The following is a 27,663-nucleotide window of genomic DNA, read 5'->3' as shown; positions in this document are numbered from 1 at the left end:
ATCCCGCACCGTCCGGGCAGCCTCCCTGGGCCTCGGAACTGCTCCCGGGCACGCTTCGGAAGCGGCATCGCCCCGGACCGGCTTTGCGCTCCTCCCGACCCTGGGCCGCGCGGGAAGGCGGCAGGGATGCGCCCGGCACGGCCGCCCCGCGGCTGCCTTAGCGACTCCCTGCTCTGCCATGCCATGCCCGGCATTGTGCGAGATGCTCGTGCCTAAATGCAGTCCCGCCGACCTGAATCTACAGAAACAGAACGGTTCTCGAGGAGTTTCAAGCTCCTCTTAGGCGTAACCGTTCAGATGTATCATAATAATAAAAAAAAAACTCGCCGTCTACCTGAGAGACATATGGCTGTGTAAAGGAAGCTGCTTCGCTGCGATTCATTGTGGAAAGTGCGACCTCCTCGTGGGAGCACCCGCACAGGCTCACACGCACATGCTGCGTCTGGCTGCTGGCCTGCGAACACCTGCACAATATTGCTTAACTTCCTCTTGATGGACGGTAGGCAACATTCACATGCATGGCAACTCGGGAAGGCGTGCTGCTCTAAGTACACATGCACAAATTTGTTCTCTACATTTTTGAGGTCACAAACATGTAAGGGTTGCTCCGAATTTGGTTTGGATCAACAGTAGAAAACACAATCAGTTTTTCTGTTAGATCTGAGTCTCATATACATTACAGGTAAAATGCTGCACCCCTACATCACAATTACATCCTAACAGTCTTCTTTGGGTTGCAGGTGTATCATTTGTGAACTATACATGTTTGTCAGTGTCCATCAAAATCATTTTTATTGGGAATGATAAAGCTACAGAATGCAAGGAATGAAGCCATGTGATCAGTGGCCTCATTTTTGGTTGAGCCATTTTTCTGTAAAGAGCCTGGAAAAGCATCCTAGTTCATTTATGCTTATAGTCACACTGCTGGACATGGATGAAGTTTCTTAGTTGGAAATAAAACGATGTATTTTCGTCACTTTGCAACGTACTCTCTCAATGTTTGCTGCAACCTTGTTTCACAATTTTCAAAAAATAGTTTTTTTCCTCTCTTTTTCTAATGGATACTTGACAGCTCTATTTGATTTCCATGAGCTCTTTAATATCAAACATCTCCTGTGGCATCTTATATGATAGTAATACTAATATTGTGGCTGAAGCTGTAAGCAGTTTGCAAGTTATACAAAACTACAGAATAAAGGCATACGAACCCTGCCTCTGATTCTGATCTTAGCTCAATATAAGTAAAAGATTTTAAAGGCTGCTTTCTTGGAGACATAAATTTTGATGCATATGTAAAAGGAAACTTGCTTATTTTCACTGTAAAGTGAAAGTCCATGTAACTTGTTACACGTTTGCAAGCAGTCAATAGAAGTGTTGTATAGCTGAGATGCTAACTTTCCCCTTTCCTTCTTTACCATTTCTGTCCATTCTCTCTGTATTTCTCCTTAGCATTCTGCTGTGAGGTGTAGTGAAAGGTTCCATCCCCTTTCCAGAGATAATAGGGTACCAAATTTGTTCTTACTTCTTTTTGGAACACTTCTTGAAAACCAAGAATCAAATATATATAGTATATACTGCATTGGTAAAATCTGTTAAGACTGTTCTTTTAAACTGAAAAGCTAAGAAGTGTCTCTTAGCCATATTCCTTTTGAGGGGGTTAAATATGAAAGGGATGCAGTAAATATTAATGGATGGTCCTGACCATGCCCTCAGCAACTAACAGAGCTTTCATTGTCCAATGGAACATATAGTCTTCAGGCCTCACATTGAAATTAGTGGGGATGTGTAGGTAGTGACTACTGGCTTGAGATGGGTGCAGTCACAATTCTTCTACATTGCTGATTATTCCTGTGCTATACATGTCAGAAATTGTCCTTTGATTCATCTTGGATTTTAAAAATTAGGATCTTCAGGCATTCTTGAGATGACCCACAAAAAAAGAGAAAGCTATTGGGAAGTTGTTATAATTTCTGGTCTTTGAAATCATATCTGTACGCGTAGAGTTTTTGTTACATGACACAAGAACACATGGCATGAATTCTTTGTGCTTAATGTCCTGATACAGTTGTTTTCAGCAATGTGAAGGGCTTTGCTTTTTGTGCTAAGTGGCCTAAAATGAGGTGAGATTTTTACAGTGTTAGAAAGATAGTCAGACACTGGAGAGATTTACTTCAGTGAGGATCTTTGCAACTGAAAACTTAAAACTCAGTACACTGGATTGCTCCAGGAAAATATTTTAGCATGAGTTCAAATGCATTTATTTGAATGGTGCTCTTTCTACCACTGAAACTCATCTGCATGAAGTCAGGTATATGTGTCAGCTGGGTTCTGCAGTGAGCCCACAAGCAGGCACAACATGAAAGACAGACTTGGGATCTCATTGCATTGACGTGAGCAACAACTTCTAAGTTGTTTGTTTGTTTGTTTGTTTTTCCTCTCTAATGAAAAAACAGCTGCCTGAATTTGGAGCTTAAATTTGCACTTCTTTAAAGCAGAAGGCAGTGTATGGCTTTTTATTGGCTTTACTTTATGGTCATGTACTGTGAACTGAAACAAAAACTGAGTGTATTCCTACTTGCACACTAATCAAGGCCTTCCCTGCACTAAGAACACAGTCCCAATTTAACTTAAAACCATTTTTAAGCCATTTTCATCTGATCTTGGCACATTCTATAGCTGCGTGAATTAGCAGTGAATTCTCATTAAACACAAAACTTTAAGGCTATTGAAGTTAAAACTGTTACTTTGGATTTAACACTAAGAAAACTTAAAAACAGGTATTCTAAGTCATCTTTATGAAAAGTAAGCTAGAGAACAAAGTCACTGTAAAATTGACCGACAGCGTGCCAAAGTCAAGTTAAAGCATATTGGTAAGGAGAAGATTTTCTTGGGGGCAGTGAGAGAGGGAGGACGAGTACTTTGAGTTGCAAATCTATTAAACGTCATTGAAGTCCTTGACCAGGACAAATTTGCAACATTAACCTTGGAACAAGTGTGATTTCTGTTAACTTTTTGCAAAATTCTCTGGGAAATATTTTTGGCAGTAATGCCATACACCGAAACTGATTTTTTAACAAAGTCTTTGAAAGTCCTCTTCTGTGCAGGTGGAAGCCTGGTTAAATAAGGGAATCCTGCCTATCCCAGTTCAGCTGGGTCTGTGCATGGGATTTGTTAGGAGAATGAAAGTAAATGGAGAAGAAGCCATGCTTTTCTAATATCTTCCCTCTTACTCTCCACTATTAAAACTCACGCAGTATTGCCAAAACGATCACCATTTTATGTTTAGAATTTTTACTTCATTTTCTCTCCTGTGGAATTACTTGTTGCCTCCAATTAGCCACTCTTTCTAATATCTGTAATCAGTATAGCATATCAAATATCATTATCTACCTTTTCTATGCATCCTGTTCACTGCAAGATGGATTTTTAAAGGCTTTTTAGCAAGCTATTGGTATCCCATCTTACACTGTGAGTCTTACTGGAGCAAATTGGACTCAGCAGTATTTGAATGGGAATTTTCTGAGGAGCATGGATGTGTTACAGGTAGTGATCCTTATAATTTGCTATGTAGTATATTTAACCTTCAGTATATTTAACTTAAGCACATCCTCCATCCTAAGAGGTGAAAGTAGTATTGTTAATGTTTTAATTGTCTAAATGCCAGGTTTTTTTTATTTCTATATACATTACCTGTGGAATATGCTGGGAAAGATATTTGTCTAGTAATTATTTGACCCTTTGTGATATTTTACAGCAAATTTATGCTGCATGTGCTGGTTAAGCATTCCTGAGTACTTTCAGAGGCACATACTGCATGTAGATGTACTAACACTTCATCTTCAGTTAAGATTGGTGTAAGTTTATAGGCCATTCTGTGCTGCTAGATGTGGACAATTATATGTTCCAACCCTCACTACTGCAGGAAGAGGAGAATGGAGACCTTTGGGTGTGGTGAGCTGTTGCTCTGCTCTGCTTTTGTATAACTTCCTGCATGCTGATTTCCGGAAAGTGAAGGCAGGTTTATGTTGTAAGTTAAAATCACTGAAATCTAATGCTCATTTCACAAAATGCAGCTCAGCCTTAGGTCTTATTTCTGGATGTAGAGTAAGCAATTGGAATGAAATAACATAAGCAGTGGGAAAAACAGGAGGGAAGTGGTGTGAAATGTTTATTAAATGAAGATCTTTCAGAACAGCTGTTATGTTCATTGTGGCCAATGGAATTTAATTCCATCACGTTAACCTAGCCATGGAGTGAGAGTGAAACTGTTAATTTTTCTTCTCGTTGTCTTCAGTTAAGTCATCCATGCAGGTGTGATACAGCTCTCCAGTTCTTTTCACAGGATTGCTCTTGGTTGGCTTGACTTGCCATACTTCACAATAGAGCCTGATGCATGGACGGAGGCTTGTACATGACACAGGAGGTTTGGGTAAAACAGACTATCTTGGCTGCTCTTTCTGACATGTCTTGCATTCCTGTTCTTGATCTTAAGGGGAAAAAAAGCAGCAGCAACAACAACAAAACCAGCAACACAGAGTTGTTTGGAGGGGCTTTTTATCAGATTAGAATTTATGGTTGGACAACTCGCTTGAGCACGAGTCCTTGTACCAGCACAAAGATTACTTTGCTGCAGAAGAAAGGTGGGAGTCTGGAGGAGAGCGCATTTTAAGCAACAATGGTGATTGTGGATCCACCCAGAAAGCAAGTACTTCTGCTCAGTGGAGCCCATTCTCCATGCATTTGTCCCAGATGTAGTTTGGTCTACCAGGAAATCTAAATGGGGCATTCCTTGCGATGTAGTAGCCCTATCAAAGGCATATAAAGTGAGCCATTCATATCAGAATAAGTGTGTTTGAGAGGTGAACTGAACACTTAATATAGATCAGAGAGGTGATTGTGATGTTTATCTGCTATACCTCAAAAAAATCAATATCCTCATTTGAAGAAGGCAGTGGGGTGTCCTCATTGCAGCCTGAAGAGAGCCTACAAGCAGGAGGGGAATCAACTCCTTGAAAGGGTAGATAACAGCAGGACAAGGGGAAATGGTTTTAAGTTGAGGGAGGGAAGATTTAGGTTGGATGTCAGGGGGAAGTTCTTTACAGAGAGTGGTGAGAGTTCTTTACAGAGAGAGGTTGTGGATGTCCCATCCCTGGAGGTTGTCAAGGCCAGGTTGGATAGAGCCCTGGGCAGCCTGGTCTAGTATTAAGTGAGGAGGTTGGTGGCCCTGCATGTGGCAGGGGTGTTGAAACTCATGATCCTTGAGGTCCATTCCAACCCTGGCCATTCTGTGATTCTGTGATTTGCAAACTGGGGAAGAAATGGATTTGTCCTTATGCTATTCTGAATGGTCCTCTGGCAAAAGCATGGATATTTGAGAAGGGAGAAGAGCAAAGATCTCTGTTTTTTTATAGGTTTGCTGTTACTCCCATCATTTCTTTGATGTTGGTTTTGATTTTTCAACTGGATCATTTCTATGGAGTAGTTTATATTAGATTATCAGAGTAGTTATATGTGAACAACTTGGTCTGGCCATGCTGCTGAACAGGAACCATACTGCAGTTCCTAAGAGCGTGATTCTAAGCAGTTGTACTTCCCAAGCCCTTTCAGTTTTCTTGCAGTGCTCTCACACCTAACATTTAGCATGTGTCAGTACCCCAGGTTCCATTCAACTTGTAAGTGTGCCTAGACTACATATTGTGTGATTATTATAAGTTTAAAGCAGAGCAGAGCCACAGCACAAGCTCAAGTGGATGTAAAAATACTCTCAAAGGATGAGAATATTGGCCTAAGTAATTGCTAATTTCAAGGGACTTTTTTTGAGAAATCCTTCATTTTGGTGATACTTGATTTGGCCCATTGTCACTACCCTCGGTGATGCTGTCTAAATGTGACAGACCATAGCTCTACACAACTAAGTGGAACATTCATGTTATTTTGTCTCTAACCAAAAAATGATGTTGAATCATAACCACAGCTGCAATGAAGAAGGACTTTCCTTACACCACTTGGATTTATCTGTCTAATCTTCCTATATATTCAGGTTAATTGTAACAAGTAAGTGGGTGTAGCAAGAAAATATTAGATGATGCCAAATGGCCCTATACATTTGATCTCATGCCACTACTGACTGAGAATAAATGTGAATGGCAAAAAAGAATGATAAAGAATGTTAAAACAATTTTAGAAAATAAGCTATGTTTTGTAGTCACAAAGCAGAATACACAAAAGCAGATCCACCTTCTTTGCACATTTGTTTGTTAGATAAATCCTGCTCTATGGCACGTGCAAACATGTTTTCTGAGGGGAAAAAAACCAACACCTTTTGGTTAGAAAGCTATGTGTTCTTTTTTTTTTCTTTTTTTCCTGTCCGTTCTTGCTTTGTGCCTACCCTCTAGTGCTGATATGAAAATTTCCATATGTAGATTCCAAATGCATTCTCCAATACCTGCTCTGAGCTGCTGAGAATTCGGACAGTCATTTGCCTCTGTGCTTTTGTGCAGTTCTTACCTGAACAGTACCATTTAAATACTTGTTTCTTGAAAGATCTGCTTATTTTAATGAATAAAATAAATGTATTTTTTATTTTCTGGGAGAGGAAAAAAGGATTTAGGGTGCAGGCGGGGTTGTTGTACTGAATGATAGCAAAGCTCTGGAAGGATTGCAATCCTCAGAGTGCATTACTCAGAATTTTAAGTGAAGTTTGTCTTCTTTGTCATACAGCCTTCCTAGCGTCGCCCTTCTGTGAGGACAGACACAGTATGACAAATCTAACATTTGAGCTGCTCCAAGTTAGGGCTAGCACTGTTGAGAACTTGCTGGGCTGCTTCTGTTCACTACCTACACAGAATATAGTTTGCTTTTTCTTTTTTTCCTTTTTCTTTTTTTTTTTTTTCATCTGGGCTGTATTAGCAAACTGAACTGATTTATACGGGATCCAGAAAGAATAAAGAGTGAATCTTGTTGCAGTGAGTTATCAAATCAGCTTCAATTTGTTTATGCAGCGTTAGCCTTGCACTCATGGAATGGTATAATTATCATAAAAATTTCTGACTTGCTAACATGGTCATATTTGATGGGTTGAAATGTTAAGTGTAGATGTTTTATTTGATCAGTGTTATTTGCTTTCAGTTAAGCCTGTTATTTGTGTCATGTAGGTGAGCTAAGGCATACAGGGAGAAGTTGTATCTTTTATTAGACTGATGCTACTTCTAAAATCTCATTGTTAAGGATTGTAATTGAAACTCATACCTTTTTCAATTTAAATAACTGAAAGTGAACAAAATCAAAAGGGAGCAACCATGTACTCATGTGGGTGACCTTCTCTCACAAAAAAAGTCTGTTTAACTTCTTACCATCTGAGAGAATTTTTTGCATGCTAATTTGGTAGAAAGTTCATTAAACCAACCTGTTGCATGGCTGAAGGATGTGCATACAGCTGTGTTCTGTTGAGGTCTTGCATTTCTTCCTGCTTACAAAGCCTTTCTAATAGTAACTTTTTGCCTTCTGCTACTGTGTTCACTCTCTCTGTAAATAGTTTTTGAAACTGGAATATGGTGTTTTCAGAAGCACTTTTCTTAAGTGGAATGGGTGACATCTCTGTGGACAAAAGCAAAGTATTTAGTTAGAGTGCACAAGTCAATGAAATGCTGACTGAAGTTTAGCACATGTTAGGTTTTCCTAATACTGGCCTTGGAGTACCCTCTTTTGGCAAGCATTACTTAGTGTTGCGTAAGGGGACACTGTATAATGACTGGTAGGAAAGAAGTAGACCTTGTGAAAATCATTGTGTTGCTCCCATGTATTTGAAAATTTTAGTTTTACCTATTGCCTTCTACAAGACATAATTATCTAGGTGACAATAAATGAAAGTGTATTTAATCACATAAGATTAGTCTTTTTGGGGTAGTTTGTAACAGTGCACTGAGCAGCTTGAATTCAAAAATTTTGTAGTGTTTGGACCTGTTTGTGTTCATTTGCCTGCAGACAGACATTAAGGGGGAACCTCCCAAAAACTAGCTTTCTTATTCCTCATCGTTGGAGTTTTTGATCATTTTGGCAGGAATGAAAATAGCTCCTCTACTTTCCTATATCAAATTGCATATCATATATTTTTGTCCATCCCTTTATTTTTCTCTCTCAGTAATTCTATAACATATTGCTTTGAGAACAGGTGTCTTAAATCATTTTTTTCTTGTGCAGTTTTAGGCACAAAATTTCTCATTTACTCACTACACAGTATAATATAAAGAAACCACAACCATGACTATGATATCATCATTATTTTCCTCTGAGCAGCACAGGTTATTAAAACAGCTTCCTCTTTTTAATTCTTTTTTTCCTTACATTTAATTTTTTTAAATCAAAGAATTACTTCCTGATGTTTTCCTCATTTTTATCACGGATGAGGTCTCAAAGGAATTGCACTTTTTCCCTCTGGTTCACATTTTAATCTGAAGTTTTCTTTTTACAGATTGTTGATGGTACAAGAAGTATGTTAGTTTGGGGGTTGGTATTAAGTTCTAGGATTGTTTTTTTTCTTAAGTGTAAACTAGTATATGGCTTACAATTAACACTAATGTATAGGTGCTTTAAAAAGTCAGAGGCTCTTACCATCATTCCATGTTTTTCTCTTGATACCCAAGGATCCTGCATTTGCTGTAACATCTCCCACTGAAACTTAAGAGAGAAGCAAGTTAACTTAAGTATTTTGTGGAGATTCTAAAAACATAGTCACAAACCAAAATGCCTTAATACTGTAAAAGCAAATGCACTGCGCTGAGTGACTTGGAGCAATAGGAGTCTCCTAGAAAAGTCAGGCACTGGACTGGCAAACAAAATGAAGGTAGAGACATGTGTTTGCTTGGCAGATGCCTTAGCAAAGCTAATAATTCAAGCATCTTTTACGAATGGCTGTTGTTTTCCTTTATTCAGCAGCAGTATTCACAGCACAGGTTACACAACCCTTTTCTAGCATAATAAAATATAAAGCAACCAGTTTGGCTCAAATATTTTTGGTGCTGAAAAATTCTATTTAAAAAGACTAGAAATGAGTGATACTATCTGCATTTTCTAGATTTGGAAGAAAATGAAAGCTTTAAGAATATCATTTAGAGTAAGAACAAGGGAGCTGGGAAAGTGTCATCTCATAACTGTGTGGACTTAATTCTAGCTACAAGTGATGGCACTACAAGATGGTGCCACTGGACACCTCACTAGGGCTCGGATTCATGAGTGAGCACAGCTTACTTAAGGATGTAAGTAAGGGTGGCTTCAGCCATTTCTACTCAAGCTGTCCTTGTGACCTCTGCTACCAAACTGGTTCAAGTCCTCAAATAATATTTGCAACATTGCAAATTATTGCCTAATACGTTGACAAAAATCATAGTTTACCATAATTAATTGAGCTCTAAGATGCTTTGCAAAGTTGCTTCTATATGATCTGATCTACCTGACTGCTTTGACTCTCAGGGGCACCTGCCTCCGCTCCAGGCAGGTAATAATTATAAGTGCTGAAATATGTATCAAAATATGTATCACAGCCCTGGATTTTTTTCTCTCCTGGCTGTGAATTGAATTAATGAAGTTTGTATGTTTGGAGCCCTTGCACTTGGTATCAGCTTGCAGCTCTCTATCCATAAGTGCTTTACATGCCTCTTGGATCACCTCTGAAATCTGCCATATTTTTCTAGCACCATTTCACTGTATGTCACTTAAGATTCCCTAAGCACAAAGACTCTCCAGTAACATTGAATACTTCATGTGTTTGTACATTTTTGGTAATTTTCTTAATTCTAAACTCCTCCAGAGAACCACCACTATTCTTTGAGTATTGCCTATTTGACTGTGCACAGAATCAAATAATCACAGTATCATAGAATATCCTGAGCTGGAGAACACCCACAAAGATCATCAAGTCCAGATACATGCTCTTTAGTTATTTTCCCTCCTCATTATGACCATGTACTTCACCCCTAGAACAACGTGTCAAACAAGCAACTTTTAACATTGTGTGTAATTGCTTTATCTCATTATGGAAGTTTTTAGTACCTGACAGGAGGCTTGAACTTTCACATCCCCAGCCTGATGGACCTAGAGGCTGTCTTCTTAAGATACAGTCAACTTCATCGTAAAATCTCATTTTCCTCCTGGGATTACCAAGATGTTCATTTTCTTTCTGCAGTGCACGATATTCATATTTTAGGTTCTTGTACTTGGTGCGACACTGTTTCCAGTCTCTGTCTATTCCACATTTCATTAACCTTCTGGCAATTTCCTCAAATATTTCTTTATTTCTTGTTGCCCCTTCAAGCATTTGCTGTATCTTTTCATCTGACCATATATTTATCAGAGCTCTGACTTCATTGTCACTCCAGTGCTTTCCTGCTCCAGTATCATTAACTGTGATAACTTTAAAGTGATTTTGTGCTTCTTCCAAGGGGATATGATTATCTGAAAATATAATGAAGCAACCGGATACTGCTGAGTTATACACACATTGAAGTGTAATTGTAGTTAATGGTTAAGTGACAGCTGAAGGATTAATTAACATTTGTAATAATTGCCTGGTTGCAAAAATCTTTTAGTTTTGCAATATTAATATCCAGATGTGATTACATTTCTTTCTAGATTTCAGTGCAAGATATATATATATAATCTACATATATATAGATCTAGTGCAAGATATATATATAATCTCCTGTCCTTGGTAATCATAAAAAATTCAACATTTTTTCTCTTTCGATTTTGTTGCTGTTGTCAAACTAAAGACAGATGTATCTGAGTGCTATGTGCAGGACTACAATAGGTTTAAAGCTTTAAAAGCAACAATTTATCAGCAGTTGTAGGAAATTGGCTTTCCAGTGTTTTGTCAAATTAGAGTGGCAAGAAGAAGTATTATTCAAATGACAATGCTTCTAGGGATTGAATACAAGAAAAAAACATCTATGTGGATATTTAGAAGAAAGCAGATGGTGTTTATACAATAAATACAAAGCTTCACTAAAATATTAATTCAAGTTTTACTAATGACAGAGAATAATGATAAGAAACTAAACTTTGGGTGTAGTGCAAAGACTAGACAACAGACAAAAGCAAATAAACTAAAGTAGTGTTTATGGTAGAGATTTGACTGATCCAGCTTTGGTCCTGAAATTACAATGCGACTTTGTTTCAGAGTAAAGGCATGGAAATCAATACTCACCTGTCCCAACTATCTGTTTTGCTAGCGGCGTACATGATCTGTCTTCTGAGGTAGAGCTTACAGAATCATCATCTATAGAAACACACAGGTTTAAAGAAAGTGGACATAGGCAAATTAATCACAGGGATTATTGTCATTTTCTGCAGGTAACCCCTGTCTTAATTAAAAATGTCATAACCCATTAGTCTTAGAGGGCTTTAATAAGTCTTTTGCTACATGCCTCCCTAAATCAAATTATCTGTTAGCATATCTCATAAGCCTTATCTTTGTTTCTGCTGCTGTGTTCCCCAAAAGGTAGCTGTGGATGCTGCACACAAGTTTAAATACTTAATTAAATGTGTAGGCGTACATCAATGGTTTGTATCTCTCATATAGGTCGATTTGCATAACATGTTTCTGCACATTCACTGGCACAGGCATGCCACCCATTTTTGGGTGCCATTTGTACAGGTATGCTCTTGCAGATTCACTCATACTAGTAGGGATCGAACTTCTTGAAAATTATAATCAGAAATTACATTCTTTTTTTTAAAAAAAAAAGTGTGTGTGGTTAACTTGGGATGACAACAAGAAAAATTGTTTCATAAACTTCTATTTCATGACTAGGCACCCCATAATTCTTCAGAAAATTCTTGCATTTTCAGCTGTTGGAAATACAGCCTTGAACCGAAAGGCAGCACTACCACACCTGGTCGAGAGGTACATATCCCTGCCTGTAGCAGGGGGATTGGAATTAGATGATTTTAAATGTCCCTTCCAACCCAAAACATTCTATGATTCTATTCCTGGGCTCTTGAGTGATTATTATTATTTTCTTTTTTAAACTGTGACCCAGGAAAGATAGCTTTGCTTTCTTGTTCATTCTCTCAACCGTGCACTCTAATCTCATTGTGCATTTGTGTACTTCTGACCTAAGTGATTGCTATCTTCAATGGATATTATGTGACAAGAAAAGGGAATTGGTGCAACTAAAGCAATCATTTGTATTCTGTTTCACTGTGCATGAACTCTTCTCTTTGCATTCAGGTGGCCTTGCTATGCCCCTGAACTTTCAGGGACACGGTCTTACTTTATCCTTAATGTAATTTGCGTTTTCAGTGTCATTGCTGTGATGGCATTGCTCTGGTGTTGTCCTCAGTGTCATATTCCTTACAGTTATGTAAACAGCTGTAAAAGCTGTGCTGAACAGGAGGTCTGAACAACCAATTTCAGATAACATAATTGCCAAGGACAGCTCCTTGCCTGGATTGCAGAAATACTGATGCATACAATGGAAATATTCTTTCAGTCTAAGAGGGCAAAGAATTTTCATTCCAAAAATCACTGCATTGAGTTTTTTTACTCATTCATTTAAATTCTGGGTATAAACAGTAATACTGTAAAAGTAGGATTTGATTCAGGATGTCAGGATAGTAGATTTCAATGTCATTGCTATTTTTCTCTAATGCCTTTCTTCCGTGACCATCCATAGCTTCTATGTTCAGTTATTCCAGAAGGTTAATATCCCACGTGTACTCTGATGTCAATTTTAAGTGGTTTTAATATATTTCCCAAATACGTGTTGTTGAATGTATTCAACTCTGATTTCAGTTTTAGAGGTAAGATAACACAGAATATTTATGCAAACTGTTGGATAGTGAACAGTCTCAAATTTAATGGACTGTCTTGAAATAGTTGGAAAAGACAGACAAGGCATAAAACGTTTAGTGTTTATGGGATAGCTATTTAGTCATCCAGGTCACCCTCTAGTAGCTGTGAAGAAAAAAAAAAAAACAAACCTGTATTTGTGTCACAAACAAGCACATATTTATCACATGTAGCATAAGAAGTATGTTGTCAGGTGAAATACAATCTTTTCTTAATGGATGAAAGGAGAGGTAACTGTTTATGCATTTTTTTCACTAGGAAATTAAACAAGAACAGGTTTTATCATAACCTAGAAGTAGAATGAGTATAAGTAGGAGTAACATGAATCTTAGGGATCTACAGCTCCCATTAAAGTAGAACTGTTATAAATATCAGGACACGGTCTTCACTTACCTATATCAATTGTCTCCTTCTTTATTTGTGTAGCTTCCAGAGCTGCCAGGGTGGAATTGCTGAAGTCCTCCTCATCTTCAAGGATTTCTGCAACAGAGATTTAGAGTTCTTATTAACTAAACAGTCCTTAAGATATGGCTCTAGGACCACCAACTTGACAGTGTCTGTAATGATTACTATTGTTAGAGATTTCATCTCTTAATTTAAGACTGTCACTTCTTGACAATGCTGGGCTTAAAAGCCTAGTGTAAGCAATTATAAAATAACTCCAGAATACCACGTGACAACTTGTCAGGTAAGTTTATGGATGAAATGCGCAAACTCTTAAGTTAGTAAAAGCTGGATCAGAATGTTTAGAATTGTTCTCTGATCATGGTTGTAAATAACATAGTAACTGATAAACCTGCATGCAGCAGAACAGGCAAGACAGTGACTTTTGTAGGGGGTGTTTCAGTACCCACTGAAATTTGAAAGACTCCCAGGTGAGTGATGCCCAGAGTCACTGAATTAGCCTCAGCTGGAGCAAGAGTCCTTTCATTGACATAAGTGTGCTCTGCCTGGATAATTGATCTGCAGGACTGATTGCTTGCTTGATAGAGACAAAGTATTACATTCCTGTCCTCAGAGCATCCCCCCCTGCTGCAACTGTGGCAGCGCTTACCTCACACTGTTGGGGCCCAGGCTCTGGGCACACTGACAGTGGGTCCATGGGCTCTCCTCCACGGGGAGGAGAGCTCTGCACCTCTGTCATTGGTTCTCCCTTGTTTAATGGGGAACTCCACCCCTGTGCCCTCAGACAAATTGGCAGATGATGCAAGTGGTCTCTCCAATCATCATTTCTAGGTGAGGAAACTGGTATACAAAGATTACATGCTGAAGGCCACACTGCAGATCAATGACAGCAGCTGCTGACTCCCAGCCTCAGTCCATTCAAGAATATTGCCCACAAACATTGAGCAATAGCACACGATCTATAGTCATTTTATTAAAAATTACCCTCTGAATCAATACAGACTTGTTTGCATCAGACATTCTTTATGATGTGACCAGCATCATGTGCTTTTCTTTCTTCCTTTTTTCTTTTGAGCCAAGAATGTGTGGGTAGATAGCCTGCCTTTTTTTTCTGAACCATTTGCCTGAGTTTTTGGGGGAGGGCATGAGGAGAGCATGGCTGAGCCAAACAGAGCAAACCATCATTGGTTTCTGACATTTATAAAAGATACTGGCTCCATCCAAGTTGTTTTGTCAAGCTATAAATGACTGCCAGCAAACGTGCTTAATCTCTACTTTGTATTTGGAGCACTGCTCACAAAGCCACCTGAGCAACACTGTAGCAGTCTTCTCCCATTTACTTCTTCAGATTGATAACAAGCTATGTTCTCTTTCAGTACTGTGCTCACTATTGCTATTTATCCTGTGTTCTGGCTCACTAAGCAAGATTAGTAATGTATCTTAATCCTTACCCTCATCTGTGTCATTTATGATACAAAAGTGCACCTACTTCATACCAGCCTAAGACATATGCATTAAAACATTCTCTTTTGACTAAACATTTAAAAATTCTACTCACAGGCAATATTCAAGAGAAGCCACATAAATGCCTTGAGTATGTTCTGACTTAAGACCTTAGCTTTAAACAACCATTTCAAATAATTTTCTTAACAATGTACCATGGCAGTGTCACAGCTTATCACAAATTTGTCCTTAGAGAGACATAAAGCAGCACAAAGAAAAACAAAAATAATGACAAGAGCAGTAATTTGTTGGAAACAAAACGCATAGATGTTTTTGCATCAGTCTGCTGGCATTCCTTAGAGTCTTGTCTTTATTTTCACTGTTGTTTCCTGTGTTACTTTAGATTTAATCAAATACCTGTACACAGTCTGTGGTCACGCTGCAAGTAACATGTTTGGAATGCGTGCTTACGCATGCAGACTTTGAATTGGCTCTTCTAAATAGATTTCTGGAATTAGCTGCCCTTAAAAGCAATCTCATGTTTTATGAAACAGAAATAAAAGTGACTACATTGGTTTTATTTCCAGATTGACTTAATATGGATAACTGTTATCAGGATAGGAAGAAGTTTACAGTGACCCTGGGTTTTCTTTGCCTGTTTTTGACTGGAGAATGGTTCTGTGATTGATACAAGGCTCTGGTGCACTCTGCTGGCCAGTCACCTCAAGCACAATGGATTGAGAGACTGCAGTACAGTTGCAGTCTGTCAAAGAATGTATAAGGATTTATTTTCCTCTATCTATTCCTTCCCAAGTGGACATTTGCTACTCTTTAAGTGGCAAATACATTTGTGCAGTGGTGAAAAAATAATGAAACATCAAATAACTGAGCACTTGCCTCAGACTGGCGGGTTTGTCTTTTGACTAACACTGTCTCAATCTTTTTCCTTGCTGGAACCTGGCATACCTGACTGGACTGTTCGTAATGATTGGCAGTGGGTGATAATGTCACTATAGTTTTTAACTCAGATGCACTCATAAGATCATGAGAAGTACATGCTCTGCAGAGGAATCTTATACACCTCTGCACTTTTATGCTACTGCAGTTTCCAGAAAGCAGAAGCCTCTAGTTCATAGAAACAAACATGCACTTAATTCCACTTGCTGTTTCTATGTACAAATTTGGAAGATGCCCCAGCATGAAAATGCAGAGCAAGGTTAATTGAATTTCTAAATTCATATTTATGTCCATTTATTTATTTATTTTACAATTATTTAAAAGAAAAATAAATAAATGTATATATATAGATTAAAATCATAAACTTGTTGAGGTTTTCTGTGGAAGTTCTGCTGTAATAGGTAACAGAGGTCACATCCTAAAAGCTATGGATTGCCAGAATTCTGTTGATACTGAAGAACCCCTGTAACATGGTATCCCTGCTGCTGCTTGCCTTTTTGTGAATACAAAGCTACATACTCTTTATTTAAGTTTCTCACTCTAAATTCACTTGAATTATCAAGGAAAGGCTAGTATCAAAACTAGAAAATAGAGTGCCCACGGTATTGAAGTAAGAAGCAAACTTCTGTTCTCTGCTTTATATAGTGCCTAATGGTTGTGCCATAGATAACATTAAAGATGAAGTAGTTTTTACCATCTGTGATAAAATAATTGGATCCTGTATTGTTCATTTGGGAATGGAGAAAAGGATTTTGGAAACTGAAACGGCGTCTTATCAAGAGTGGGTCCTGTTTTTTTGCCTGTTTTTCCCCACAGAAGTTGGAACAATAGTCTTCAGAGTGAATAGGCTAATCTAGAGAAACATGTGATATACTTGCAATTTTATTTTTTGCCTACAAAATGAGATTTTACAAATCGCAATTGCAATTACCCAGAAACAAAGAAAAAATGCCATTAAAGTACATACATTTGAAAAGGGAAATGGTAACTATGGTAAGCTGTAGCTGCCAAACTACTACACGTATCCTAATGGAATGTTAAAAAGTTAAAAATGAGTGCTCAGAACTGTCCTGGAAATATACAGTTAACTTTCCCTTAACTGGTTCAGAAGCTTGCAATCCAAGAAGGTTACAATATTAACACAGCAAGCATTTGGAAAAAAAAACTAAGCCTTAGGACAGTTTAGTAGCACTGCTGAGTCTGTGTATTATTACAATGTGGTGATTTTACCTGTTCATGGGGGAAAATGGAGTTTGATGCATTTTACAAGTTGTCTTGAGTAGATCTCACTGAATAGCGGTTATGATTTCTTATATATTTTGTCTCTTTAGAAAATGTACTTTCTGTGACAACCTGTTTTTTCCCTAATGAATGCCTGAGGTGTCTGTGGTAATCCGGTAAAAGGCTAGTTGCATATTTCTTTGTGAGTAAACTTAAATTAATAAATCTAATTACATTTGAGCAGTGAAGCAAGAATGCTAATGCCCAGAATACTTCAAATTACATTTAATCATCAACTATCTCTTTACTTGTCATAGCTGTTTCTTTCCTTATATGAAAAGCTGCCAGATTCTTTGGAGAAGTATTTACAGTAACATCATCTGACAGAAGATTTTTAATTTGACATTAAAACCTTTCAAGTTCACTTTAGACCATTTTAAATTGTATTAGAGTACTCCTTAACACCTTATTTACGTGCACATTCTACCTTGTGCTACTGAAGGAGACCATTAGGTCCTCTCTGCCAAGGAAAGACGCACCCTTCAGCCTTCCAGACTTTCATACATGCCTTTAGCTCAGTGCTGAACTCCCACTTCCCCCAGAAGTTATGCTTTCAGAAGTAAGCTGTAATGTTTCTTTGTAAAGAGCGTATGGCTTTCGTTTTCAGTGGCCACCACAAGCTAGAAAGTGATATCTGAAAATGAAATTCTCACCGCTGGCATGGGTGTTGACAGAATTCTGTTAAATACTGACCAAATCATGTTGTGAAATTCAGAACACTGTATTAGACTATGCACAGGAGATGGATAATTATGTGCCTGGAGTATATACTGCTTAAACAAATGTAGTAATATTATACTCAACTTCCTTAAATCTATAGCTTCTTCTTTATTTTGTGGTCCCTAAATCTTCAAAAGGGTTATTTAATAGACTGGTTTTGTCAAATTCAGCATAGCACCGTAAATGTGCACGTGTGCCTGTAATTATTAGAAGTATGGTTATTATTGTGATATCTTTTGTTTTGAAGACCTCTGCATTTTCTGACTGTTGTTGCAGTGCACGCTTCTTTTAGAAATCCATCCAAGGTTACTAAATGTAAGAATTTATATAAAAAAAGTAGACTTTTCAGTTTACCTGAATCAGAAACTTTCTTTACATCTGCAACCTGTAGGTCTTCAGACAAATTACTAACAGAGTCCTCTTCACCTGTGTCTCCAGGTATTTCTGTGTAAGTAATGCAGTGTTAATTAGGGCATTGCATTTGTGTTCCACAGAAGAACAGCTGTACTGTGTCAAGTCAAATGAGCCATCCAACCTATTGATTCCCTTTATGCCAGCAGTCATTAGTAGATACATAAACAAAGAATTTAGAAACTGCAACCGAAGAGTGAAACTTCTCCCAAAATGCTCTTATAGTTTTTATCAGACTATCCACTCATCTTTGCATTATGTTTTTCTTCATTGACTTCTTCCATTAAGCTAGACTTATATTTTTGGCCATAAAGTCATCCACCGTGTAGGATTATTACTGTGTAATAAATGACTTTAATTTTAATTTTGTTTTTAAACAACATGCCTCTACGTGGATGTATACACATAAGAAAAATAATTTAACTCTCTTGCACTGTAGGTTCATTGGTCTTTTCTATTTCTGCATTAGTCCATTCAGTATGAAGTTATCCATCAATAAGCACACAAAAACAAGTAACTGCCAGGATTCTTTACACCAGTCATTCTGCTATTTTTACAATAGTTGTCTCACTAGTTGGGGAACTTAGCTCAAAAGGCCAGTAAAACTGAATTTGTTGGACAACATAAGAAAAATAAATTAAACATTTTTTAACTACTGCCTACAACTGTAGATTTCTTTGTCCAGTAGCAGTCTGATCCTTTCTTATCTAAGCTGCAAACAGTCTATTCAGACTTGATTTTGATTACAATTGTCTCTTTCTTTTCATCTTGTTTTCTTCTTTTTGTTTCCAAATTCTATAGAAAATGCTTGGAGGAAATCACTGAATAATATTAAGTGAACTACTGGACAAAAAACTTTTTACTCTGGGTTCCTCCACCACCCCACCCAGCAAATTGATTCACCTACCTGCTTGTTTTTTTGTGATTCATTTTTAAGATTGCTATTGCAAAAAAATTTAAAACTAAAAATCTTAAATGATAGGTGGGAAGCTGGAGTACTCACCTATGGAGTCCTTTCCTGATTTTGCTTCTGTCCACTCTGGAGGCCTCTCACTTTCCTCATTATCTGATTTACTTGCTCGTTCCATGGTACCATGCCCCAGAATAGCATCCAGTTCATTAAAAAATTTCATGCTTCTACTTGTACTCCCTGAGTCTTGGCCATTTTTTATGCTCTTGTATTCATGTTTCAGATTTTTATATTTTGTCCTGCACTGCTTCCAGTCCCTGTCAATTCCGAACTTTTGAAGTCTAGCAGCAACCTGTTCAAATATTCTTTTATTTCTCACTGTCCCCTCCAGTTGTTGCTGGATATTTTTGTCTGACCATATGTGTATCAGAGCTCTGACTTCATTAACAGTCCAATGTTTTCCTCCTTCATTTGCTACTGTTGGAATGAAAGCCGGTGTTTTGGAAGCCTCTACTGCTGGCAGTGGATTACCTGCATCGTGTGGGGTAGGGGAGAGACACAGACACAGGTTACCTGCATTAGGTAGGTGGGGTAGGGAAAGGACAGAGAGAATGAGGATGAAGTATGCTAGTTCCTAATGATTTTTCTAGCGTAAAGACTTAACTTCCTGCATTCATCTCATGCTTCTGGTTTTACATACATGCAGAACTCAAATTGCACAAGGATCTGAAGAATCCAATTCTTAACTCCAAACAAAGCACCCCTTTTGAGGGAAGTGGACAAGTGGAGAATTTTGCCATTTTGTGATCTGCTGGTACAAAACTGCTCCCTTTCTCAGTGTAGTTCAGCATAAATATCAAGATTTCGATGATCAAAAAAATACATATTTTTAAATGAAAAATGACAATTTCAGCGACTTATTTTGTAGAACTGTATTAGTATTATATATTATGACTCTCTCCAGTCTCCAGCTTTTTTTTTTTAGTGTTAGGAAATAAAGGAGATACACACAATCACTGTAAACACTGAAATATGATCTCTTGCATTGAAGAAGAAATCCTTATTTGTAATTATGAATTTGCTTAAAGACGTCATTTTGATTGGTTATTGAATTAGTTTGGGAAGTTTTATCTCATGCATTTTACAAATCTTTTCAAAAAATAACTTAAAAAATAATAAAAAAAACACTTTTATCAAAGAGAGCAAAACTGAAAGTCCACAACAGTAACTGATTTTTTTTTTTTTTTTTTTTTTTTTTCAGTCATACTGAAGTCATAAATGCTTTTGCAAGTGGCTTATTCTAGCAGGGCAAGCCAGAATACAGGCGTTGGATATGGTATAATCAGTGGGCTCTGTGTGATGGCAAAAATATCTGACCTTTGCTTGCACAGACAGCAGAAGTGGAACATAGTTGAGTATAATAACCTGTCTGGGGACAAGCTTGTCCCAGATACAGGCATTATTTGCTCTGTAATTCATTCCATTTGTGAGAAAGCTGTACTAATACCAATATTTTTCCTGTTAGCCCTGTGATAACTGGAACTCTGCAGCAGCCAACTGACTGATGTTTTATTAGGAAGTGTAATTTTCAGATAAGATATGCCTTCTTCATTTCTTCCTGAGGGAAAATGCTAGCTTACATGTGAATGCAACTATAGGAATTGCCATGGTTGTCAACTGTCAGCATCAGATAAGCTTGATGTGGTCTCTGCTTAGTATTACTGGGAGTATTTCACCTATCTGTGTTTCCAAAGTAGCTCATTCTTCGCTGTCAGAGAGCACTGTGAACACCAGAGGAAAAAGCCCCGGGGAAGAACAGCCCTCTATTGGCTCTGCATTTGTCAGTCAAACCCATACAGTATATGGTAGTTTGAGAGGGAAAAGCTTTCTTTAGTTCTTGTATAGTCCAGTATTTCTCATTATGAAGTTCATTTGCAACTGAGCTCACTTTCAGTTATAAACATTAGTTTGAATGAGTTCTAGTGACTCAGTGGATTGCTCATCTGTTCTACTATATGCAGAGCAAGTAGAGCAGAATAGAAAATTGCTTGTTTGGTTCCCCATTACCTTTAAAAAAAAAAAATCAAAATATTTTACCCTTAATCAGACAAAGCGGTTATAGTCTCTATTTTTTCCTTAATGTCTTCATTTCAGCTCAAATTTATTTAAAAATGATTTTGAAATTATTAACATAGGATATCCAAATGTTTTTTAATCAGAAAGGTGTATGTGCCATATTTGGTATTTTTCTCAGCTTCTTCAACATGAAAAAAGTGAGCAATCTGCTGAAATGGAACCAAAATATTAAGCAACATGGGTATGAAGAGCTCAATATTTTTTTTCAGTGGTGTCTGAACCACTGTCTGAAATCTGAAGATCAACTGGGGCATTAGAGAAGACATTTTAGTATCAGTACATACCTGAGAGCCTATGCAATTTAAGTTATTGAGCTGTCTTCATAGAAAGCATGTTTTCCAGAACTTCAGTTATTTAGCAGGTGTACAATTAACAAATGTACAGTTAGAAGAGTAGCGTAGTTAGGATAGTTTTTTACAGGTTTGTAGTTAGAAAGATTATCGTGGTGGAAAGAGACAATCAAAAATGAAATGCTCACCTGTGTCTTAGGCTCACAACAGAAAACTCCAAAAGGAGGAGTATGCTGCAGGAGCACTAATGAATAGCACAGACCTATTCCTGTAAACTTTGTTTCAGATATGGCAATAAAAGTTTTGGTTTTATGTGAATGTGTGTATACAGTTACTGCATGTGGTATTCTTGTCTCATCCTTGATTTCTTGTTATGCCAGGCAGAAGGAGTGTAGTGTAGCTATTAAAAGCCATAGGTTTAGCTGGGGCCCTGTTTTCTCTCAGAATATTGCACCTTGGAGATTATGTAATGAAAGTTGAGAATGGATTGGGATGTACCCTAGGGCAAAAAGGACTTGACAGAAGTGAAAAGAGCACTTGGGAAGATTCAGGACAGTGCTGCTGTTCATCCAGGGAAGGAATGAGCTCATCAGTTCTCTCTGATTCTCCCCAAAATGTGTTCAGATCTCTCTGTTGTCTTCAGCAGCCCATTGAAGGGGTTCACATCTAGGATATTCACCTTCCTTAAAGCTTGCCAGATTTGTAATAATAACAAATCTAAATAACAAAAAAAAAATTTGTTATCTGTAATAACTTGCCTTAGCAAAACTCTTACAGGAGTCCTACTGGCCAGTTTCAAGTTGTATTGTTAGCCTAAAACATTGTTCACCACCCTTTGCTTGAAGAGAAGACAGTTGCTGTGAAGACTGTTGTGAACCTGGCTTACTTAGTAGGAGAGGTCAGACTTCTGCACTGCTGTCCTGGCTCAGGCCATTCACTAATACTACTTCAAGCAAAAGTTACACGAGTTGGAGAAAATCCACAAGTTGACATGTGGATCACACACTACCATTTGTCATGCTTTCCACTAGCATTTAACAAAACTAATATGGTTGACATGGATAAACTACAACATGGGATGTCTTTTGAGTGGGAGTGGTGGTCGAGCAGGAGGCATGTCACATGCAGTGAAAAGTATTTAGTGATGATTGAGACTGCTAAGTACTAAGACTAGGAGGGAGAAGGTGGAATAGTGTGATTATTTTAAAGCTTTGTTGGTCAGACAATGATGGCATATTCAAGCTATTGAAAATGCTCTCAAAGCTCAGAAAGCTATGCATTTAATTTTGGGTCACTGCTCCATCATACTATACCTAGTTGAACTGGTCTGACATGTGACATAAAAAGTAGTGGATCTCCTGGTGCATCCTCATCGTCTTCTAAAGAAACTGATAATTCACCTGAGGAGGAAAGAGTTTTCAGATAAAAACAGGTATGGACAAAATTAGAAATTAGTTTAAGTGAAAATGTCCATACAAAATGAAATCAGTAACGTTGTAATCTCCACGCTTGATTTGTATTTAAATTAAACTTAAACTCATTTGGCCTGTCCCCATAAAAGGATGGGAGTTACAGGAGTTAAATTAAATTATTTTACATCTACATACAATGTCTGTTAGAAATATATTTTATTCTAAAATTCTTAATTCTTAGAAACTGACCAGATTCTAGTGACCCATATGCTTTTCTGATTCTTGGTATTTGAGGTTGCACGTTAAAACTGTAGTTTGAAAACAGAGAATGTAGAGATGTACAAAAAAGTAGACTTTGCACATGGATTCAGATAAACATGAATTCATTTATATAACCAAACAAAAATTTCCAAAAAGAACATTTAGAGAAGAATAGGAAGAAGGTAATGATGTTCAGCAAAGAGTTGTGGAAATCTAGCGATTAATGGTACAGGGAATGCGGGAAAATACTCTGTGTAGAGCACGGACATACTTGTAGCCAACTGGATTCAATCTAGCTTTTAAAGTATTGCATTCCTACATTTCTTTAACAAGCAACATTATAGCAATTGCTACATGCATTTGGAAAGCAGCACATGTAGCTCAAATTATGAGTCAGCTTAATTTTCACAGAGGACAGACTTTTAAATTGTGCTCTATTCAACACACACTGTGTTGACAGGAAGTTTGAAATGATGATTTTGCAGTTATGCTGAGTGAGCTGCTGTCATTTCCAACCAGGTAGGTCACACCGATCAAAGCTACCTGCACAGCAGTGCTGCAGTAATAACAGCAAGCAGTGACAAGATGCAGTCCTGATGGAATGTGGCATCCCTGACGTAGGTGAAATTGAAAACTGCATCTAGATTTGTTTGAAAACATTATCCTAAATCCTTCCCGACTTTCAGCAAGACCCAGAATGACTCACAGATATTGTGGCCTCATCTCTAACTGCTGCCATCTGTCCACCTTGTTTCTCTGGCAGAAGCTGTAATCCCCTGCAACTGGCTTGACAGGAAGAAAGGTGTGCTCCTGCCTCCACCCCTAGTGCCAGGCCTTGTGCTTTATCTGCCTGAGAGCCGCAATGCAAACTGTGGAGAGGGAAACAAGCTCTTTGTGGGAGGCCCACTGAATGGGCCATGTGTGGGCAGTGGGATAAAGAAGCTTTATTTACAAGGTACACTTTAAAAATAAACTGCTTAATATCGTAAGCAAATAAGAACAGCAAACACGAAATATGTTGTATTTGACAGAAAGGATATTTGATGGAAAAAAAGTATTTGATAAGTAAAAAAGTTTACATGCATGTATTGCATTCTTTTATTAATAATTCTATAGTAAAGTATATAGAATATTTGTGAATGCTAAGTTTAATGTTAAAGTCCAGACATGGAAAATGAAATATGCGTGGCATTTGCAGTTTGCATTTTCATAGGATCTTTTCTAGTAGCCATCTAAGTTGAGTGCATATGATAACAATTTCCTTGCTGATGTATTTCTATTCTGACTGAACTGAAATTAGATTTTTTTTCTATGTTTGCTGTTGTAAAGCAAAGGGCAAGGAAAGTGAGTTTGTCCTCAGACACCTCTCAGATTTATTTGTGATTTTAACTATTAGCTTATCTAAACTACTTTCTAAAGGAATCTGACTTTATAAGATATGAAAAAAAAAAAAATCAGGAAAATCAGGAAAACACTGCAGAAATACCATTCATTCCCATAGAATTAGACTTCTTTTTTTTCCCTCCTTCTCCTTCCTCTCCCTCCTCAGCAGTATCGTAGTAGTTGAAATAATCAAACAAAACTTTGTAGCTTTATATGAAGGATGAGTATGAATATTTAAACTGAGGCTAAGCAGAATGACAAAAGAGTTTTTTTGGGAGTGTGCCCTGTCCCTGTCATGCATTTTAAATAACACTTTACAACAGCTAAGTTCTCCAGATAAGATCTGCATAGTGAATATTATTATTTGGCACAGGTTTTAGTTTTCTGATAGCCTTTTGTTGTTGCTGCTCCTCCTATGCAAGGCAGAAGCCTTGGGTTCCTCCAGCTGTTAAAATAAACCTTCTCAGCCCCTTCTGAAAAAGAGAGGGGTAGAACCGTGCCTCCCTCTGCTCCTGTAGCTTTCAGTGGCTAAACAGAAGTTGAGGAGGGCACCTGCAAGGACACAGATGTACACAGGTCTTAACAGGAGATACTTGTATGGAATAGTCCCTTTCTTCCCGAAGGCTGCAGAGGAGCTGTGAGGTTCATGCTGGATAGGCACAGCAGGCTGTGCAAACTCACGCTGCCATCTGTGGGAGTGCCACATTCACATCTGCACCCACGAGACACTTCTGACCAGCAGCAGCACAGCCACAAATGCCGCTTCAGCCTTACAACTGAATTTCGAAACACTGAGCTTGGCAACTCCTCCTTTCATAGCCACCACAACGATGGCAATGATGATGGCATTGCCATCATCTGATGGCAATGGGAAAAAACTGTCCCTGAAGCAGCGCTGTTTACTTGGCTTGTGTCCTTAAATGAAGGAAGTTGATGCTGTCACCGCTATTCGCTCTGCCCATGGTGCAGATGTGTGTGTGCTGCATACCTGCAGGACACATTCATTGCTTAGCGAGCTTCCACTGTGGCTGAATTATGGTTATAGGAGTCTTTGCATTTAAATTGTTACCACTTGTGTTACATTATTACAATTGCAGTTATTTTTACAGTTTTACAATTGCTGTTACAGTTTCATTTACTTTCTGTTTATAAAATACTTGGTTGGAGTTTTTTTTCCTTGTAAAGGAAGTAGTAGAAATGCTTGTGCATTTCATTATACCACCTTTAAAACCAGATTGTGTGAATGCTTCAAAATGAAGCGTCTCACCTCGGGGACGAAAATTTTTTATTTTATTTTTTGTGTTTTTTTCCAATTTGGGATTCATAACTGCAACCAACTCTTCCTGATTTAAACTTGCAAGAGATCGAAAGCAGATGAGAATTACATGAGATGAGATTAACAATTGGTGCAAACTGCATCAAAACACAGAGGATAACCTAAGTTCAGATCCTGAGAGGAGGGACTCTGATTTAGCTTTGTGCACTCCTCAGGAGTTAACAGCTTGTATCAGCCACAGATTTGGCTCTCAGTTCTGCATAAAATAAAAATGGATTGTAGTAGCAATGCATTGTGCAGACAGCACATGTTAAAATAGCATGAAATTGGCATTTTATTTTTAAGTGATTTATGACAGATTAGAGGCTTTATGCTAATGATGACAAATTAAGGTCGAGCTTTTAGCTAAGGTAAACAGTGGCAAAAGAAATGTTAATTCCTTTTTATCAGATCTGTAAGACAGCATTGTAGAAGGAGCCTTGGAAGAGTACAGTGGTAAGCTATATGTCCAGCATCTCTGTGCCACTGGCAAGTTCCTCTAATACTATTTTAGTGGGTTTATTGTTTTCTTTAAAAAGATTCACAGTCTTAATTAATGTAAATTGGCATATACGGATGGAACAAATTGAGCTTATCTTTGAATTTCTCTTTGTAGCCATATTATTTGGATACTTAGAACTATTACTGGAGCTTGTGCTTCAGTGACATTCAAAATGAGATGAGGAGGTTTGAGTGCTGTCAAATAGCAGATTAACCCTAATGAAATGTTAAGTACAGCTTAAATGCATATGTAAAGAGGGCCGAATTAAACAAGGAATGCAACTAATTTGGTTTAAAAAAACCCTTTCAGAATAAGAGCAGTTGTAGTTATGTGTTTTGCCTCAGAATATTCAGACAAACATTACAATTCTTATTTTTCCTTGGCACATTACACTTTTTAATAGGAAGTTATTAAACATCCCTCTGTTTCTCAAAAAAATGAAGTTAATCTCTAATAGAATAATTTCATTTACCTTTGGTCATAGCTGAAATTTCAATTACAGAGAAATAAAAATAAAAACTAGAAATTTCAGTTGTGCCACAAGTAACAGTTCTTGAAATAATCATGACATTTTCCACATCTACATTCAGTTTTCTTTAAGTTTAGAACTGGAGCTCTAATAGTCAGGGTTGCAAAGTATCGCAAATGAAATTAAAGGGAAAAAAAAAAAAAAGCAACACACACAACCATCTTTCCTTAATTTAACGCCTGAGCAGGAGCCTTGACATCAGAGTACTTACAGAGGCTTTACTGCAAGCAGTTAGTGTGATTTGGTGAGAATTACTCTGTATTTACAGGCTTCAACACTGGTGGGTGCTAACATGTCCTGCCCTGTGCCGGAGCGCATCCCGTCTGGGGCTGCTCTACAGCACTGCCAGGCTGGGCAGCCTCAGCGCAGAGCCGGCAAACTTAGGATGTGGGCTTGTTTGTCGGGGGCTGGGGGCTTTTTGTTTGGTAGTTTTTAAACAAAGGGAGGATATAGAAGCAGAAAGAGTTTTACCTTGGCTGCTGTCTGCGGTGGGACTGGCGTTGAGCCGTGCCTCGGTGGTGGAGCACCTGGCGTTCCCCTCGGCAGCCAAGTGTGCGACAGGCTCACATCGCAGTATGGCATCCAGGTCATGAAAAAACTTCATGGTTTTAGTGGCATCCCCGGAGTTACGGGCGTATTTAACCGTTCTGTATTCATACTTCAGGTTTTTGTACTTTGCTCGGCACTGTTTCCAATCTCTACAAACTCCTAACTCCTGCAGCCTTTTGGCAATGTAGATGAATATTCCTTTATTCCTCAGGGTGCCGTGGAGCTGTTTCCTGATGCTCTTCTCCGACCAGATGCTTAGCAAGGCTTTAACCTCCTCCTCAGTCCAGTGCTTCCCCGCTCCACTCTCCATGT

General features: G+C 38.0%; 2 protein-coding genes across 3 annotated transcripts in view; one reads left to right on the top strand and one right to left on the bottom strand.

Moving 5' to 3' along the window:
• PPAT (phosphoribosyl pyrophosphate amidotransferase) overlaps nt 1-27,663 on the top strand; it is a 42,437-nt gene that overhangs the window by 337 nt on the left and 14,437 nt on the right. The gene's annotated exons all lie outside the window — the stretch shown is intronic.
• Nucleotides 339-27,663, bottom strand: LOC128080316 (zinc finger protein with KRAB and SCAN domains 2-like). 2 transcript variants are annotated; one of them, XM_052682393.1, is made up of 10 exons: nt 27,274-27,663; nt 22,714-22,800; nt 19,068-19,505; nt 18,008-18,097; nt 13,241-13,327; nt 11,201-11,272; nt 10,048-10,449; nt 8,611-8,676; nt 7,406-7,596; nt 339-6,297 (listed from the first exon to the last, which is right to left on the bottom strand). In XM_052682393.1, the coding sequence occupies exons 1-10, from the start codon at nt 27,659-27,661 to the stop codon at nt 6,274-6,276; spliced, it is 1,845 nt and encodes a 614-aa protein (XP_052538353.1). In that variant the 5' UTR covers nt 27,662-27,663; the 3' UTR covers nt 339-6,273. The 2 variants fall into 2 exon arrangements, with proteins under 2 accessions (XP_052538353.1, XP_052538352.1); XM_052682392.1 differs by having other exon boundaries at nt 339-4,805.

Source organism: Tympanuchus pallidicinctus, unplaced genomic scaffold (assembly GCF_026119805.1).
Source record: "Tympanuchus pallidicinctus isolate F22 unplaced genomic scaffold, pur_lepc_1.0 scaffold2, whole genome shotgun sequence".
Classification (NCBI taxonomy): Eukaryota; Metazoa; Chordata; class Aves; order Galliformes; family Phasianidae; genus Tympanuchus; species Tympanuchus pallidicinctus.
This window is presented reverse-complemented; position numbering and strand designations above follow the sequence as displayed.